The following is a 15,048-nucleotide window of genomic DNA, read 5'->3' as shown; positions in this document are numbered from 1 at the left end:
AAGTTACTTTAGATTTAACCCAGATATTTTCCTCTTAAAACATATAGATCACAAAATACCTATAAAATGTAACAAATATACATCTATAAAATACTCAAAAATATTATTCCCATTATTGCTCAACTTTGGAAATTAAAGAAACACTGTATACTCTAAGCATGAACTGATTTTATGCATGAAAACACTTTAAAGGGAGGATATTTAGAAGATTTAGGCAAAATGGTGAGAAAAGATGAAATCATACTCTCCAATGTATGTGAGCTGAGATGGGACCACACAAGCCCAAGCTGCCCAGTAAGAGTGGGTTCAGTTTTTCAGTTCTTGATCATTTGTACCTAATGTGCTTTTACTTGAGCTCCATCTTTATTTAATGTTATCAGGTTCAATTTTTATATATTTCTACAAATATTGAAAAGATATGGGCACAATTTGAGAGCAGGCACAGAGGGAGACTTCTATAAAGGCTTTTTAGGTAGCACAAACAGGTGGCCAGAGCATCAGAGTGTTTGGTTCCAGAACACAACTTATTCTTACAGGTGAAGTTTCTGTAAATTCTGTAGTGAGGTAGGGATAGGTAGGCAATACAGGCACTGCAGGCTTGAGTGTTGGTGCTGGCTCAGATGGAGAAGGCAAGTACTGGAGAAGACCACTCCAGTACTCTTGCCTGGAAAATCCCATGGGCAGAGGAGCCTGGTAGGTTGCAGTACATGGGGTCGTGAACAGTTGGACATGACTGAACGACTTCACTTTCACTTTTCACTTTCCTGAATTGGAGAAGGAAATGGCAACCCACTCCAGTGTTCTTGCCTGGAGAATCTCAGGGACAGAGGAGCCTGGTGGGCTGCCGTCTGTGGGGTCACACAGAGTCGGACATGACTGAAGTGACTTAGCAGCAGCAGCAGCAGCAGCAGCTGGCTCAGAATTCTTGGATTTATTCCCTGTTTGGTAATGGATTAGGCACGGGGAATGACTGGAGAGGTCAGTGACTCCAACCAGGTCCTTGGAGTCTGTTGTTTTCCTGACCTAGTAGAGAAGATACTGACAAGAGTTAGCCTGTTAGACCAAGTGTGAGTTCCTCAGTGATGGATACATTACATTCATTTAGTCTTGGAAAATTTCAAAGCTCTTAGATAATTTTTAATTTAATTCTGAAAACAACCAAAGGAAAATTTGGACTAATAGTGTTCAACTTATTTAGTCAGAGAATGATTAATACCAAGTTTCAAGATATTTAACTTTGTGACCATATTCAAGAATGTCTTAAGATGGATTTTTTTCCCCTTAAATTCAATCCAGTAAACTTGTTCCCTCCTCATTTGCCTTAAAGATAAAATTTTGCCTGGATGATGGGGAACATCTCTTAAGGATGTTCTTATCCTACGAGATCCATGGAAATTAAAGTTTTTAAAAATTTTTGCAAAGTTGATAAAGCATTGAAAAGTGAAGAAAAAATATGTATTTTGATTTCTTTTAGTTGTGATCATAAGAACAAATGAGTTTGTAAATTGGAAAGCAACATTCTGGTTTGCTTTTTGCAACTGACTCTATTCAATGTAAATTATAACGATCCAGTTAAATGAAGGTGAACCAGTTATAACTCATGAGGATCCTGGAAAATGATTTATAGTAATGTGTAGTGAGGGAAAAACATAGACTTTGATTCTGAATCTGTCACTTATGTATGATGATCCTTTAGCAAATACATTTTAATTCATTGGTTATTGCTTTAAAAAATTACAAAGACAATACATGCTCATAATGGGGAAAAATGGAAAAATACAGAAACAAAGAAAAAATTAAATTTTTATATAGACACATTGCTGTTAACAGTTTGATATATTTCCACTGATTTATTCCATCTATGTAACAACCATCTCAAGTTGATGTTCTGAGGATAAAATGAAATTAAAAATGAAAATTACCTATCATAGACGTTGGGACATGGTAGGTGATTAAAAAGTCAATTTCTTCTCTAGAATTCAAAATATTACTCTTTGGAATTTTTTATGCAATCAGGAGTACAGATAAATGTATTAATTACCATCTCATCTTAGGTCAGTTTAGAACAAATAGTACTTAAAAATTCCCAGTTTCTATGACTATTAACTGCTTCTAAAGTGGCTAAATGTAATGAGCATAATTTCAAATACTAGAATATAAGGTGCTCTCTCATCTTGCAGTAGAAATGTTTGGAAATAAAAAATGTGTATTTTTTAAATATGAGTTTTTTGCAACTTGAACATACAAGCTTATAGGGATACATACCAAAGTCAAATATTCAAGTGTAATATTTAATTTCTTATTTGAATTACACCTAGAGTTAAAAATTATGTCAATACAAAAACAGTTGAGAAATAATGCCTTTTGCCCATACATTTCATTGAAATTTTTGTTCAGACTCTAAACATGCACTTGAATAGCAGACTGTCATAGTTACATCAGGATTTGAAGAAATCAGAGATGCTAAATTAGTCTACAGTTTTTGGTATGGGTTGAATCACTGTGGAGTTATTACGTAAAAATCTTCGGCGATGGGACAAAACTTGTAGTCACAGGTAGGTATCAGAGGAATGCAAGTTTTTCAAGTTTCTAGAGAAGAGAAGAAAAAATTAAATTGCAGTAATAATTAAGAATGTTTAGAGAAAACAGGGCTTTGATGATGTTTAGATGTAGAAATCTTAGAACGGATTTTTAAACGAATCTGCAAAGGATAGCACAGACAGCACTGTGTACGTATTGTGATAGGAATTAGCTTTGTGTCCGTGTGGACTTGTACGAAGTACTAATATCTATGTAATTATGAAGGTGTTTGGCCCAAGGCCAAAGTTTATTATTGCAGGTAAGTTTTGTGAGTTGACACATTTCCTTTTCTGATGATGAAAGGATGTTTTTAAGGAGTGTAAGCTTTGGCTGAGCTGGAGCTCTGAATCCATTACTTATTGCTTATATGAACTTGGAGATGATACTCTGGCTTCAGTTTTCTAATCCGTAAATGAGATAACAATATGTATCCAGCAGGGGTTTTATTGGAATTGAATGAGATAGTGTGAATATAGTACTTTGTACATTGACTTACTTATCATGGGTGCTGGATAATGTAACTACAACCTATTCAAAGAGAACTGTATCCAGGATGGAGCTATTTGCAGCCTATAGCACTGACAGAACAGATGTTCTCCAGCAAATACAGTTGTATTTCTAATTGCCTAAATGAAGAATTATCTTACCGTCCACTCACACAAAAGATTGAATTTAGATGTATTCTTTTTCTCTTTAGGGTATTGTTTTCACTTAACAAAAAAAATGAAATTAAAATGTGTTCATTTTTTATTTTTGTTCATAAATATAGACTATGAACACTTTATGCACATATAAGAAAATAAATCTTAATCATTTTTTTAATTGATATTATATCTACACCAAAATTTATTGCCTCAGTTTATAGCCCATAAATTTGGGCTTCATGCTTATAGTTATCAGAAAAAAAATTAAATTTTTATGGAGAATGGTCGTGGTATAAAGTCAAATAGATGTTGTTAGAAATGTCATAAATTTGAAATTCTTATTTAAATATAAATGAATTGTAATTATTTATCTGATTAAAAATATGACAAGAAAAAATATAACACATAAATCAAGATCAACAAATTACATATACAGATGGAGAAATATTTAGTGTCTTATTGCTGCTACTGCTAAGTCTCTTCAGTCGTGTCTGACTCTGTGCAACCCCATAGATGGCAGCCCACCAGGCTCTACCGTCCCTGGGATTCTCCAGGCAAGAACACTGGAGTGGGTTGCCATTTCCTTCTCCGATGGGTGAAAGTGAAAAGTGAAACTGAAGTCGCTCAGTCCTGTCCGACTAGTAGCGACCCCATGGACTGCAGTCTACCAGGCTCCTCCGTCCATGAGATTTTCTAGGCAAGAGTACTGGAGTGGCTTGCCGTTGCCTTCTCTGTAGTGTCTTATTACAATCAATCAAATATTATTTGTGCTAAAACAGAAATGTATAAAATTAAGCACATTGTGAGCTAATTGTATTTACAGCATGAGTAAAAAATTAAGATTGCTTGCTTACTGATTTAGTATAGAAATCAAGACCTTTGTTACACAGGCAGAAATTATCAAGAATATTTTCCATTTCTTCTCAAAGGAGAAATCCAGTGCTTCTTTTCTTAAGAAATTGCCCCTTGGATTATTCAACTAAATGCAAGTTAGCCAAAAGATAATATCAGCAAAGCATTCATGTTCAGTTCAAGATCAAATTCGAAAATGTTCTAAGCCTTATTATAATAACAGTAAGCATATAATCAAGAACATTCCAGCATCCAAGTGACACCTTTTGGAAACTGTGATTTTTTTTACATACCTTGACTTTATGTCTGCAAGAAAACTAGGGAGCCATAACTTTTAATGTGACACTAATTCTATATACACTTTATTCAGCAGTTGTAAACAAAGAAATATTTTAGTTCATAAACAGTTTAGCAGCCCAAAGTAGATTTAAATTTGAGGGAAGACACTGAAAGTCAAAATATGGTGTGTTCTTAGTTATGCTTCAACTTTGAATGAAATTCCAAAATAAAATGTGTTCTTGATGAACATTTTCTAAAGCAAAACAAAATTCTATAACTGCATTACTTGGCAAGATAAATATAAAAACATTTCTGAAAATAATTTATTTTAATAGAAATACTGAAAATATCATTGTTTTGCTTCTAAATTCAAGGCACTGTAAATAATTTAGAGGTGAAACTTTAATATTGCCCCACTCAAAAGTCTAGAGTGGTTCTGATGTGACCTTGAGAAGTTGTATAAAGTTATCAATTAGCAAGAACTTCACTTCAGAACTGAGCATAGGACCCACACTTGAAGCTAAAAGTTCAACTTAGATTGTTAAGTACATGTGGACATAGATTCCCATGAATACAAGTGAATGTATATTGTTTTAAAATGATAACCTCTCCTGACATTTATTTATTTAGGAATCAGAATAAGTATGATATATCCCAGAGTAAGTTAAATGAAGAATAAGAGTCAACATATTTGCAGAATGTGAGAATGTATTAATTGGCCAAAAAGACTGTAATTTACAAAACCTGATATAGGAAATGGAAGTCATTTAGAAGCAACTAAAGATTCTTACCTATAGAGAAATCATCAAAGTTACCTCATCTCCTCCCCTAGCCCCATCACCTACTCCCATCCCTTTTAAAATAGTCTCCACTATGATAGAACAAAAGAGATTTAATAAAATTAATTTGTTTATGAATGTCACAAGCATTGATACAGGGCATTTTTAAGTCACAGTCCAACTTAGCACTTGGAAAAGGAACCAAAGCCAAGATGTGGGTGAGCCTCTGCTTCTGAAAAACTGTGACTTTGGGCAAGTGATCTAACTTTTTGAACATTGCTTCCCATTGAAATAAAACATCTACTGTGGATGAAAAGCCATGATGAGAGTTAATTCACTGGCAGCTTTTCTTCTTTTCACTCTAAGCCAAATTGTTCCAAACTTCATGACATGTATGTTTCTCTAATAATTCTTTTCAATTCTCTTCCATTTTCCCCCACAGATAGAAGGCTTGATGGAGACTTATTTCCCAAGCCCACTGTATTTTTTCCTTCAGTTGAGGAAGTAAAACTCCACGGGGCTGGAACACATCTTTGCCTTCTTCAGAATTTTTTCCCTGATGCTATTAAGATACAATGGAAAGAAAAGAATGTCAATACAATTCTGGAATCTTATCAGGGAAATATCATCAAGACTAATGACACATACATGAAATTCAGCTGGCTAACCTTGACTAAAAAGGCAATGGATAAAGAACATGTATGTATCGTCAAACACGAGAATAACAAAGGAGGACGTGATCAACAGATTCTTTTTTCTCCAGTTAAAAAAGGTATGAGATTATAAAGAAACATAACCTCCAAGAATACTTTTTTTTTTTCCAAAGGAAATACCCTACCTTTTCAATCAAGCATTAATGAAAACAAATATAAATCATCTTTAATGTTGTTACCTTTAATGATAGCCTAAATATCCTACAAAATTGTATTGGCTGGCTCAGCTGGTAAAGAATCTGCCTTCAATGTGGGAGACCTGGGTTCAATCCCTGGGTTGGAAAGATCCCTTGGAGAAGGGAATGGCTACCCACTCCAGTATTGTGGCCTGGAGAATTCCATGGACTGAATAGTCCATGGGGTCACAAAGAGTCGGACATGACTTAGTGACTTTCACTTTCACTTTCACTTTGAAACATAAAAAGAAAAAAAATTTACTAAACCTTTCTCAGATCAGTTTGATCATCTAAAATATAAAGGTCACAATGATATATTTTAGTGTTGTTGTGTAGATTAAATGAAACAATACACGTCAAAGTAACTATCAATTAGCATGTAATAAACACACTGAAAGATATTCCATTTTTGATGATCTTACTTGATCAGAAATAAGAACAACTATATATACCTTTCAGAAAAGTTCTACTCATCAAGTAAAGTCACTCTTACTTCAGTCTTGCTTTGTTCAAGATATAACCCAGAAATAATGAGCCATTAAATGACAAAATGGCATTTTTATGAGGAATTCAGATTGTAGCTCAACAAAAAGTAGAATAATTACTGCTGCAGGCTTATTATGGTCTTGGGTTTTTGAGATTTGTGTTTTACCTACTACCTTAAGCTAAAATTTTGTAATTAAAGTGTGTATTAGTTGCTCAGTTGTGTCCAACTCTTTGCGACCCCATGGACTATAGCCCACCAGGCTCCCCTGTCCATGGAATTCTCCAGGCAAGAATACTGGAGTGGGTTGCCATAGGGTATCTTCCTGATTCAGGGATTGAACCCAGGTATCCTGCATTGCAGACAGATTCTTTACCATCTGAACCACCAGGGAAGCCCAATTAAAGATGGAGTGAGGCTAAAGTGTACAGACTTACTCCCATTCTACATAATGAATGTATCTCATTGGAAAATGCCTCTCACAAACTTTCATTGCAGCCCTAGCATGTGCCAATCCTGGAGCGATGTGTGAATGAACACATTTGGGCGAATTACTTTCCCAGAAAGATGCACTACAGTAAAGAGAATATCCCTCAGTCATGTCTGACTTGGTGATCCCATGGACTGAAGCCCGCCAGGCTGCTCTGTCCATGGAATTCTCCAGGCAAGAATACTGGAGTGGGTAGTCATTCCCTTCTCTAGGGGATCTTCCCAATCCAGGGATCAATCCTTCATTGAAGGCAGATTCTTTACCATGTGAGCCACAATGTATGTAAAGAGAATATGCTGCTGCTGCTGCTAAGTCGCTTCAGTCGTGTCCGACTCTGTGCAACCCTATGGACAGCAGCCCACTAGGATCTTCTGTCCATGGAATTTTCTAGGCAAGAATACTGGAGTGGGTTGCCGTTTCCTTCTCCAAAAGAGAAGGTACTTGTTCCCTAATCACTCAGAGTTACTTGTGATTTGGGCATAATGTCCCAAAGGAGTCCCTTTGATGCAGATGCTGGACGTGTCTGCTCAATGCAGGCAGAGGGCTGGATGTGCCTTGGCCCTGTAAGTGGTCCTGTAACTCCCTGGACTTGGAACTTAATGTCCTGAGTATTTGCCTAACAGACAAAAGGCCCCAGAGTGCCCATAAGAAGGAATCATTTTGTACTTCTCTCTGTGGTTAGGAAGCTTTTTTAAGCAGTGGGAGCCAAGCATTAAAAAAAAATGCATAGATATTTTGGTCTAGCAGTCCGAATTTCTGAAATAAGTCTACCTTCTCAGAGCCTTAGTTTGTCCAGTGATCAAATTATATTTGAGTAGTTGCCTTGGATTTGTCCTGGGGCCTTGATGAAGAGTAAATGAAGTAACATCCGAGAAAATGCTTGCTTTCCAAAACATAATACTGTTGTATTTATTCATATATTATTTGTATTTATTTATATCCTTTTCTAAAACTAACTAGAGTATGATTACAGAAACAACCCCAGATTTCTGTTTCTACACCTAAGAAACAGAGGGGAAGCAAATATACAAAGCAAGTTTACTATAACCTTAGGCTTAAGTGCCCTATTAGATTTTGATTTTCCCAATATTCAGGGGAAAATAGGAATAATAAGTTCCAGGTAATGACCATAAAGGAGAGATGTTCCAGTTCATAATATATCTTACTTGGCACTTAATTTCTGAAATAAATGCCTCCCATGGGCTTCTCAGAGCAACATAGCTAATAAGGGCATTTTATCAAAGTCATTCTATACTGAATTCCTAACAGTGTTTCTTAGAAGTTCCTGTTTGTTGTTTTTTTTGTTGTATTAATAAAAAATAAAAATAAATATGGAAGCACAAATCAATGACGTGATCTTGAAGGCACATAAAAACTAATCTGATCCAAGTTTTTGACCAACGATGACTGAGAAAGAGAACTTAGGATACTCACACGATTTTATGAGGAAAAAATTTTACATTATTGTTTTTAGCTCAATCAATGCATGGTGATAAGTGATCTTTATTAATATTATAATAAATTCACTGTAAGGAAAAGAAAGTTTTTAAAGACTTATTAAAGCCAGTTCTTAAGTATATTTTAACATCTAACATGAGTGTACTAGCATTTTCATTCTTGGGATTTACCCCAACGTCTATACAGGTTCCAGTACTCTTGCCTGGAAAATCCCATGGACAGAGGAGCCTGATGGGCTGGAGTCCATGGGGTCACGAAGAGTCGGACACGACTGGGTGACTTCACTTTCACTTTTCACTTTCATGCACTGGAGAAGGAAATGGCAACTCACTCCAGTGTTCTTGCCTGGAGAATCCCAGGGACGGAGGAGCCTGGTTGGCTGCCGTCTACGGGGTCTCACAGAGTCGGACACGACTGATGCGACTTAGCAGCATCATCAGCAGCAGCAGCTATACAGGTTTAGCTTCTACCCCAAAGTAGACTGTTCCTATGAAATCTATCCTAAGCAGAAAGGCATAAAGTGAAGAAGCAATCATCTGAAGACACATTTGGCTAACAAATGCACAAAAAGTAAATAAAAAATAAGGCACAGGGCTTCCCTGGTGGCTCAGTGGTAAGGAATCTGCCTACCAATACAGGAGACATGAGTTCAATCCCTGGTCTGGGAAGGTCCCACATGTCACAGAGTAACTAAACCCAAGCGCCACAACTACTGAGCCTGTGCTCTAGAGCCTGGGAGCCACAACTACTGAGCCCATGTGCCCTAGAGCCCGCACTCCACAAGAGAATCCTGCGCATAGCAACTAGAGAGTAGCCCACGCAGTAACAAAGACCCAGTCTGGCCAAAATAAATAAATAAAACTATATGCATAAAAGAAAGAAAGTAAAGCACAGATGCTTACAGACACAGTTCAGATCGATGGCAATGTAATGCTGAGATGCTGAGTTCGGGTCCTTGGCAAAGCTGTCCTTGCTGCTGGGGGTGCCCACTGCCTCTATCATGACTGGCTGCAAAACAAACACTAAATGCTACTTTTACTTCTAGCCTTTTTTCATAAAACTGAAAATCCTCTTCAGATTCCTTTGCAAAAACAGGTACTTATGTAGATCTTTTGTAAGAGCAAAGTGGTAAAAAGTGAACTTCTGAAAAATGGGGACACTATATCCCAAATGCATTTTTTAGAGTGAACCAAAAAAAGATCTCAAGGGTGTAAAACAGCACACCAGAACCACATCATGTGGACAAAAATACACCTAGGATAAAAAGGATAAACCCGAACAACCTCTGTGTCTCTGCTTCCCTCCATCCAACAGTTTATTATGTTTTAAATAAATTTTGTCTTTGTATGAATATTTGCCTTTTTTCACTTTAGATAAATACAACTCTCACGTCAAGTTTTATATTGTCAAGAACAAGTAATGTGATTTGGTCTCTCTCACCACCCTGGAAAGAATTGCACTGAAATGCTGATCTCCTGTGATAAATATTTCATTTGTTAAGAGTAATTAAGAACTCTGGAAAAGAAGGTGTTTTTAATGTCCATCACTGAGTGACTAACATGGTGAAATTATGTGGTCTCTTTAGAGATTAATTTCTCTGTATTTCGATGGAATATTTTTACAAGTACCTTTCACATGGTTTATCTCATTTAATCCCCCACAACCAACATTTGACTGTACTGTCATCACTGATATAACTTACCCTCTAACCTTTATTCTCCTTTTGTGACATGGAATCCCTCCCTAATATAACTCATCACAGGGTCATTGGGGAATTAAAGGAGATAATGCATGTGAAGTATTTCATTAAATGGCACAGTAATAATCACTCACTAGTTATTAGTTAGTTAGTTAGCCGTTCAGTCGTGTCTGACTCTTTGTGACCACACTGACTGTAACCCACCAGGCTGCTCTGTCCATGGGATTCCCCAGGCAAGAATAATGGAGTAGGTAGCCATTCTCTTACCCAGGGAATCTTCCAGGCATTATATTGTTATCCTGATATCCATAAATTCCACGACTGTAGAAAATCATGTATGTGAGTTGGGAGTACTGGAGTATGTGTGACTTGGAAAGGTTTGGCTGTTTTTTTTTTGACTAGGTGTGAAATTTACCTAAGCCAAACTCCTTCAAATGTGAGATTCTGTTGTGGATTCTAGGATTGGATGCATTCCTTTTGGTAGCATCCCTTCACGCAAGCAGTGGGTACTTAAGAATGTAGAACAGTTACTTTTTCTGATGATTTGTCTTTTTGACAGTATTTCTTGAACACTTACTTTGGGTCAGACACTGTGTTAGAAGCTATGAATACAGAAGGAAAATAAAATGGTCTTGAAAGTGAAAGTGTTAGTCCTTTAGTCACGTCTGACTCTTTGGGACCCGATGGACGGTAGCCCACCAGGTTCCTTTGTCCACTGAATTTTCCAGGATACTGGAGGGTGTTGCCAAGAATACTGACATGTGTTGCCATTTCCTTCTCCAGGGGATCTTCCCAACCCCGGGTTTAAAACCAGGTCTCCTGCATTGCAAGCAGATTCGTTACTGTCTGAGCCAACAGGGAAGATGTCCTTAGATATTAATATTACCTTCTGATTGTAACAAAGGAGAAGAAAAATGTCCCCTTCATGAACTTCAACATTGTCACATACAGAAAACCACATATGAGTTAGGTCTACTGAATTACGTCCAATCAGACCATCTGTTCTTAAATTTGTAGGGCTCTTATTTTTAATGATTTTCTCCTTTCTTGGCAGATTCTATCTATCAGCTTGTCTGTCTATCTACAGACACACGCAGAGACACACACTGTCAAATAATGGATATAAACAATTCACTAATACTTGCTTTTATTTTGTAGAGGTCGATACACATGCCTGCATGAAAAAAGAAAGTGGTAAGTTTTTGTCTATGTTTGCCTTTATGTCATGCTACCACATTTTTTTCCTCTGGAAAAATTTAACTATTGAACTTCTTTGGTTTAAGGTGGAAAAAACAGAATGTCTGGATATTGCAGAAATGGACTGAGTGATTTTTTAAGTAAATCTATCATCATTTCCTAGGAGTCATCTTAACACTGTAAATGCTGATTTTGATGTGAGATAACTCTGAATTAGAGGGTGCAGTGGTAGACTCTGAATTATTTCAACAGTGGATTTCCTTTGTTTGTGTGGCTTGTGTTTCAAATAACTGGAGAAAAGTGATATCAAGTTTCTTGTAGGTTTTTTTTGTTGTTGTTGTTGTTGTCTTTGGTGATTGCTAGTAGCTAATACATGAACTGACACTGAGAGCTTTATATATACAAGGTGCTCTGCCATGTCTTGCCTAAATATTATGTTTGCTCCTCCTAACACTCCCCTGAGGTGGTACAGTATTTTCTCCTCACTTTACAGATGAGGGCAAAGAGCTGAAAATAATAAAGTCCCTTGTATGAAGTCACAAGGCTCGATCTTGAAATTCAGCCCAGCACATCTGAATCAATGGCTCACACACTTACTCAGTTCTCTATTCTGCCTCTAAGATACAGGCATAGAGCAAGAATCCCAAAGCCAAGGTCTTGAGATAGAATGGATCCGCTGCAGGGTGCAGGGCAGGGGGCGGTATGTGCATAAGTGTGTGGGCTTCAGCGTATCAGATGGACTTTAACACCAGTTGTTTTGTTATTGCATGAATATGGGTAAATTACTTATATCTTCTGGACAGTAATTTCCTTAACTGCCAATAGGGTACAATTGCACTCAACTCAGTTAATTGGGAGATAAGGTCACATATGTGGAATGTTCCCCATAGGGTATCTATTTAGCTAGCACAGAAATCAGTACTAGTGGGTGGCCCGTTCTCTCTACATGAAGGTTCTAGGTGAATTTAGAAGTTCTGGCTCTGCTCATCCCTCCTTCATTCCCAGTATCAGGGGGCCAGGAACTGAGCTAATGCCTGACCTGACTGAGGTCAGTTGAGTTATGAACATATAGCTTCCTGAGATCCTTTCCACACTAAGTGCTAGTGATTCTGGAGTTCTGACTCTATGAGATGAAGTGTGGAAAAGGGAAATTTTCATAGGAAGAGACCTGGTGATCTATTGAGGAGGCAAGTCAGACCCATCATCATTGTTATTTTTTCTTGGCATCTTATATATCTTGCAAGGTTTCAGAAGAGAATAAGTACAATTATTCTATGACATCTTAGCCTCAATGAAAGATGTTAAAGAAAATACAAGGGACTGAAGCATGAGCTCCTAAAGTTTCAGAGAGTTTGGATTAAACAGTTTATTCCATTTTGTACGATGTTCTCTTTACTAGCCACCCCCCACCCTCCACCCTAAACACCAACAGATTTCCCTGGTTTGTACCCCTTAGAGGAATCTCACTGATGGACAACATATAATGGATCAGACTTTTCTAACTATGACATGTTTCCCCATCACTTTTTTTTATCCTTTTGAAAGACGAGGCCTAACTAATCAAAGGACTTCTCTTAGATACCCTGCAGCTGCAGTTTGCGAACACCTCTGCCTATTATACCTACCTCCTCCTCCTCCTCAAGAGCATGATCTACTTCTCCATCATCGCCTTCTGTGTGTTTTGGAGAACAGGCATCTTCAGCGATGGGAAGATTTTCTGATAGACGGTGCCCTAAAATGGTCAACTCTCCTTCATCATCTACATAATGGGTACATTTTTCTATTATTGTGTACTGGTTTTTCAAACCACTGGGCAAACAGTTTTCCTCTGTAACAAGGAATTCTGCCATTATTCAGGGAAAATGCCCAGGGCTGGTCCAGGGGAGCCTCTCCCCATCCTGTCGCTACAACCTCATCAGCTCCTCCAGCCTCCAAGTCCTTGTACCTGCACACAACGGGCAGCTCCCCATCTCTTCCCTCAGCGCCTCCCCCCAGACCATCACCCTGACCCTCCCTGCCACACATTCTGGGACTGCCAGCTTAGCTACTTGAATTCTGTACTTTCTGTTTTAATAATAAGCATAATAATTAAAAAGAGAAACCAATAGCCACTTTTGTCTGTGTGTACTTTAATTTCATGAAATTTAACCAAGCTAAGAAACAGCATGACGACTGAAATATTAAATTCAGTGCTGGTTGTAATAATGATCAACAACACATTTCTAAGTCTTTCCCTGAGATGGTGGTTATGGTGCTTCCTTTGGGGCACTGGCCCCAAGAGGACTCCTAGCCAAATGAAAGTACTGGTCTCCTTCTCTTTCAAAGTCACCAGATTCAGACTCATTGGTTTGGGATGTTCTGATGGTCACAGGGTGACACCCATCATGCCTTGAACTGTGCATGTTCAGATTGTACTAATGTCTCACAAGCACTGCCTACTGATCCTCACATTAACCCCATGAGAATTGCTCCAGCACCAGAGGGGCATTGGGTGGAGGGTGAAGCGCACAGACTCTGACCACCCCCCTGACCCTGAAGGTCTGGATTTGAAGCCTGAGTCTCTATTGGCATCTGTGTGACCTCAGGAAGTGATTTGAACTCTGCGCCTTCCTCTTCTGGGTAATGAAGTTACAGAGCCCTGTCTCCATGAGCATGAAGAACATGAGTTAACGATGTTGGGTTCATGCAAGTCCTCAACAACATTAGCATCTAGTGTTGGCAGCTCTACTGTAGAAATGGTATTGATAGATTCCACACATACACAGGATCATCACGAATCATCTCTAATCTCATTTCCCTGCAGACAAGTTGGATGTGGGTGGAAGAGGGACTCATTTTCTGTTATTCACCAGGTAATCCCATTAATCCTCTAAGAGCCCTTGAAGGAAGGTATAGTTATAGTCCACACTTTACAGATAAGAGAAATAGAGTTATCTGCTTTTCACCACTATTTTGTTAGTAATACTCATTTAAAGCCAGGTCTCTTTGTTCTCAGATCCTATATTTTGTTACCTTGTATGTTTTAGCTTCCCCAGCATTCACTTTCAACTGGGAAAACAAAACAAAGCAAATCAAAAGAAAACAAGACACGCACTGCTTCTTTACTAAAGAGATTCTTCAAGGAGTCAGTGAGAATTTTCTTAAGGACTTGTGGGTGCGTCTGCCTTCTCCTTGTGTATATTCTCTGCAATCACCATAGCTACTCCCCTTGTTATCAACACTATGGAAATCCTGCCTTACTCTGGGAGTGTATCTAGATTAGTAACTGCTCTTTGAGGGGAGTGTAACAATTGGACTGAGAGTCTTGGGCAGAGGAGGACAGTGGATGGTACTCTGAGCATCCTGACACCCCAGCTCCGCCCTTAGACTCAATGGGCCCTGAGGTCCTCAGAATCTCCCTGCGGAAGCCTCTTGTGTATCCAGGTGCATTTCTGAGGTGGGAGGAAGCTGTATATCCTTTTGGTCCAGTCCTTTTTCACTACAGCATGACTGCCACGTGGTATGGGGGGAGGAACACTGGACCAGAGTTTCCACCTCACACCCCATAGTTAGCACCTTGGCTACTTGGTCTGTTTTAACCAGCTGTGTCACGTCTCCTTGACCATGTCATGTTGCCTAGTTTATCCATCTTTTGAAGAGAGTGTTCAAGCTAAATAATTTCAAATTTCCAGAGCAATTTATAAATTTAATGACTAAA

The 15,048-nt window shown here is 38.2% G+C and overlaps 1 protein-coding gene across 1 annotated transcript in view; it reads left to right on the top strand.

Annotated features, from left to right (window-relative positions):
- LOC147373945 (immunoglobulin lambda-1 light chain-like) overlaps nucleotides 1-13,457 on the top strand; it is a 29,077-nt gene extending 15,620 nt beyond the window's left edge. Inside the window, exons 4-6 of the mRNA XM_086398399.1 lie at nucleotides 5,577-5,906; nucleotides 11,313-11,348; nucleotides 12,930-13,457. Coding sequence (XP_086254525.1) covers nucleotides 5,577-5,906; nucleotides 11,313-11,348; nucleotides 12,930-13,072 — 509 coding nt within the window. The 3' untranslated portion in view covers nucleotides 13,073-13,457. The remainder of the gene's footprint in view (nucleotides 1-5,576; nucleotides 5,907-11,312; nucleotides 11,349-12,929) is intronic.
- The last annotated feature ends 1,591 nt before the right edge of the window (nucleotides 13,458-15,048 follow it).

Source organism: Bos grunniens, chromosome 4 (assembly GCF_055505025.1).
Source record: "Bos grunniens cultivar Pamir isolate PY7600 chromosome 4, Bosgru_T2T1.0, whole genome shotgun sequence".
In the NCBI taxonomy this organism is placed as follows: Eukaryota; Metazoa; Chordata; class Mammalia; order Artiodactyla; family Bovidae; genus Bos; species Bos grunniens.
Note: the sequence above shows the minus strand (reverse complement) of the source record. Positions and strands in the feature narration are given on the sequence as shown.